The 3,828-nt window shown below is 49.6% G+C and overlaps 1 protein-coding gene across 1 annotated transcript in view; it reads left to right on the forward strand.

The window, feature by feature from the left end:
* The window catches only part of LOC107100325 (protein phosphatase 1 regulatory subunit 35-like), a 7,761-nt gene extending 5,517 nt beyond the window's left edge, over positions 1-2,244 (forward strand). The window contains exons 3-6 of the mRNA XM_015398775.1: positions 903-984; positions 1,105-1,211; positions 1,701-1,791; positions 1,902-2,244. Of these exons, the coding sequence (XP_015254261.1) occupies positions 903-984; positions 1,105-1,211; positions 1,701-1,791; positions 1,902-2,209 (588 nt within the window). The 3' untranslated portion in view covers positions 2,210-2,244. The remainder of the gene's footprint in view (positions 1-902; positions 985-1,104; positions 1,212-1,700; positions 1,792-1,901) is intronic.
* Positions 2,245-3,828: the final 1,584 nt, after the last annotated feature.

Consider the following 3,828-nt stretch of genomic DNA (forward strand, 5'->3'; position numbering starts at 1 on the left):
TCTGGGAACTGGACAGTCTAGGAACTGGACTGACTGGGAACTGGACAGACTGGGAACTGGACAGACTGGGAACTGGACAGTCTGGGAACTGGACAGACTGGGAACTGGACAGACTGGGAACTGGACAGTCTGGGAACTGGACAGACTGGGAACTGGACAGACTGGGAACTGGACAGTCTGGGAACTGGACTGACTAGGAACTGGACAGTCTGGGAACTGGACAGACTGGGAACTGGATGCCGTGGAATCTAGCCGATTGGGTAGCTGCCTCCATGTGGAGCTCTTGACCAATCACAGCAGCCGTAGCAGCTTGATTTGATGTTAACTGATAAACCAGCAAACATCCACAAAGGAACAAGTTGCATCATTTGGGTTTTCCAGCTAAAACCGGAGCGGCCATCTTTGTTCTGCTTCCACCTGTGGTTGATGCGGCGACGTTTTTCACATCGCTGCGTTTCACTGCTTCTGTTGGTTTCTGACTTTCAGTGAGTCTGAGATCCATAGCGGTCAGGTAAGGAAGAGAGAGATTGAAGACGTCTGTGAGGGAGATAGACCACCTGGTCAGTCAGGTCATCAGGATTATGATTCTACTGGAATGTTCCGGAGCGGCAGGGACCTGCTGCTCTGGGAGGTCCGGCAGAGGAGGAGGTGTTCTGACCTTTGACCTCTGCTGATTCTGCCAGATGCACGGCAGCGGCAGCATGGAGCAGGTCTCTGTGGAACCAGTTCCAGTCTGACCTTCTGGAGGCCAGCTGGTCTGCAGACAAAGCAGAGGGTGTGAATACTTTAAAGCTGATGTGGACCTAGATGTTAGCAGCTGATGGGCCACCAGAAGAACCAGGTGGTCCCAGGTTCTAGGATGTTGTTTCCATAACGACCACCTGCTTTGTCTTCCTGTCCAGGTGGGCTTCAGAGAGCCGCTCACAGCAGAACCAGAACCAGAACCTCATCAGCAGCCCAGCAGCAGCTCAGGCCATCACCATGGTAACTATAAGGTTCTAGTCCTCATCATGGGTTCTGGTTCCGGCCCGTGGAGCTTAGTTGGACTAAAAGTTCTGATGAGATGATTGAGAACCTCCTATTGTTCCTAATGTGTTCTGTCAGGAGCTGGTGGAGGTTCTGTGGACCCAACCGTCCAGAACCAGAGCCGTCTGGAAAAGGCCGAGCTTAACTCCACCCTGGCCCTGAAGGTGGAGCTCCAGACGCTGCAGGTTAGCTTCTTCCTCCTCCACCTTCTACCCCTCTACGCCGTTACCCCTAACTGGTAGGACTGGGGGGGTCTGCTCTGACCATGGCAGCTCGGTGGGTCCTGGTGGACACCCCCACCCCCACCTCCACCCGCTCAGGTTCTGCTGCTGAAATCTTCTCCTTTTTGCTCCGGTCTTTGTGTTTAAACCTTCTCCTGTCCAGAACCGGAACCAGAACCAGGCTCAGAAGTACCCACCTTTTTGGGGTTTGAGCAGACCAGATCCCAGAACCATGAATGGGAGAAACCAGGAACCTGGTTCTGGTTCTGGTTCCAGTCCATACTCCAGTGAATCCTTCTGATCCGTTTCTCTGTCGTTCAGGAACGTTTCTGCTCCATAAATTCTCCCAGAGCTTCCTGTTCCTCTGGGATGGGAGCGGTTCTGAGGTTCAGAGCCCCCCCCCCTTCCTCGGGGCTCTTCATCCTCCTCATCCTCAGTCTTTCTCTTCTCCAGGAGGAAGCCTTCGATCCCCACAGGGCGCTCCAGGAGACCCTTCAGAACCCTGGAAGGACCCGGGCCCTGATGGATGCCCGAGCCGCTGAAGGTGACCCCCCCTCCAGAGAGGAGTCTGTCCCCGGCTCAGGCTAACATCTGGATGCTACTCATCTCTCTCTCTCTCTCTCTCTCTCTCTCTCTCTCTCTCTCTCTCTCCAGAGGTGAACGTCTCTCGCTCTCAGATCCTCTTCAGCTCTCTGGTCAGCGTCAGCGTCCAGGAGGATCAGCTGCTCAGCCAGGTGCTGCAGGACAGGCTGATGCTGGCTCCGCCTCCACCCTGCTGCCATGACAACAAGACAGGAGAGGGCCCCTCCCTCCACTTCTTCATCCACTCTGACCTGTACCGACAGAAGCCCCTCCCACTGGAGGAGGGGCCACCAGTGATGAAAGCGTCTCTGTCCCCATGTCCAGCCTCGTCCACCTTTGACCTCTACAGGAGACAGAGGTGCTGGGAGACGGCGCCCTGACTCGGACCGCCGCCGTGTTCCAGCCTCGGGGGGGGGGGGGGTTTATATTTTTTAAACTGCTGTATTTAATAAAATCATTTCTAGGTGAACCGGCTCTGGTTTCATCTTATTAACTAATTGTCCTTTCTGATTGGATGATTCCAGAGGATCCTGTGGGTCAGGATGAACAGAACCAGCAGGTATCAGAACCACTGACCCGCTCTGGGTCACATAGCTGCGCTGTTCTGCCTCAGTATCGGATCAGAACATCCCTGCTTAAAGGAAAAGTCCGCTAATGTTCAGATTCCAGTTCTTTAAATCTGAAATGATTCCATCCTGTTCAATAAATGATCAGTGTTTTTAATTCAGAGTAATTTTCATGTGAATGTGCTTTACTGGAGGCATCCATGTTTGTCAAAGAACACTACTGCCACCTGCTGGTTAGTGACGTTGATCAAGTCACAACGCGCTAAAATTTCCTTCAATTTTTTTTTATCATTGCAGCCTTTTGCTAAAATCAATAAAGTTCATTTTATTTCTCATTAATGTAACTCAGCATCTCATCCTGACAGAAAAAAACAGAAATGTAGAATTTTTTTGCAGATTTATTAAAGAAAAGAACTCAGCTGGTCATCAGTATTCAGGCCCTTTGCTGTGGCTCCTCTTCACCTCTCAGGCGTCTGGTTTGCTGATCAGATGGTTCTGCTCCTCCATTGGAGTCCAGCTGTGTTTAATGAACCTGATGAGGAAAGGAGCTCAGCTGTCTATAGAAGAGCTGTCAGAGCAAAGCAGAACCATGAGGGGGAAGGAAAGGAGTTCAGAGACTGAGGCCAAGGTTCCTAAACAGGTTCCTCAGCGGCTCCATCATCCTCCAATGGAAGAAGTTTGGGACGAGCAGAACTCTTCCTGGACCTGGACGTCCAGCCAGATGGCTTTCATCTCCTCAGATGAAAGGCTAAAAACCCATGAAGGCCTCCCAGATTATGAGGAAGAAGATTCTCTGGTCTGATGAGACCAAGGCTGGACTTTAAGGCATTAATCCTAAGTGTTGGAAAATCACCTGCCTAAAACCTTCACATCTAAAGAGCTGCAGCTGTTAACTAGAAGGACTTTCCTCATGTCATAGTCCTCTTTCTGCAGCCAAGTTTCTACAGGCCAACATGAACGATGGTGATGAAGCTTCATGAGCCCCACCTACTGGTGGAGAGCAGAACTACAGTTAATGTCATTTTCTTTTTTTCCAGTTAAGTTTCTTTGAATAATAAAATCTTTCTTTCTTGTGTGTAAAATGTCTTAGAAGAGAAAAGCTATTTAAGTGAAATAAGTGCAAATTGGGCAGTGATCAAAATGTGTCATTTTTATTCAAACATTATAGTTTTTCCAGTTTTTAATCATGTTGGAAGTTATGTGTTAACCAACCAATCTAATTTAGCAGAGTTTTATCTAATCTTTATCTGTAGGAGGGCAAACCACGTCACATTAGCCAAAATACTTTGTTTCATTGCAACTTCCAAAAGTCTGAGGTGGGATTCAAACCAACAACCTCAGAATGGGAGTTCTGACACCTCTAGCAGGGTGACGTTTTCCCAGACAGCGATACTAGTTAACACTAACCTTCCAGCTGTAACCAGTGGCTGGCT

Source organism: Cyprinodon variegatus, unplaced genomic scaffold (genome assembly GCF_000732505.1).
Source record: "Cyprinodon variegatus isolate N-32 unplaced genomic scaffold, C_variegatus-1.0 Scaffold960, whole genome shotgun sequence".
Taxonomy (NCBI): Eukaryota; Metazoa; Chordata; class Actinopteri; order Cyprinodontiformes; family Cyprinodontidae; genus Cyprinodon; species Cyprinodon variegatus.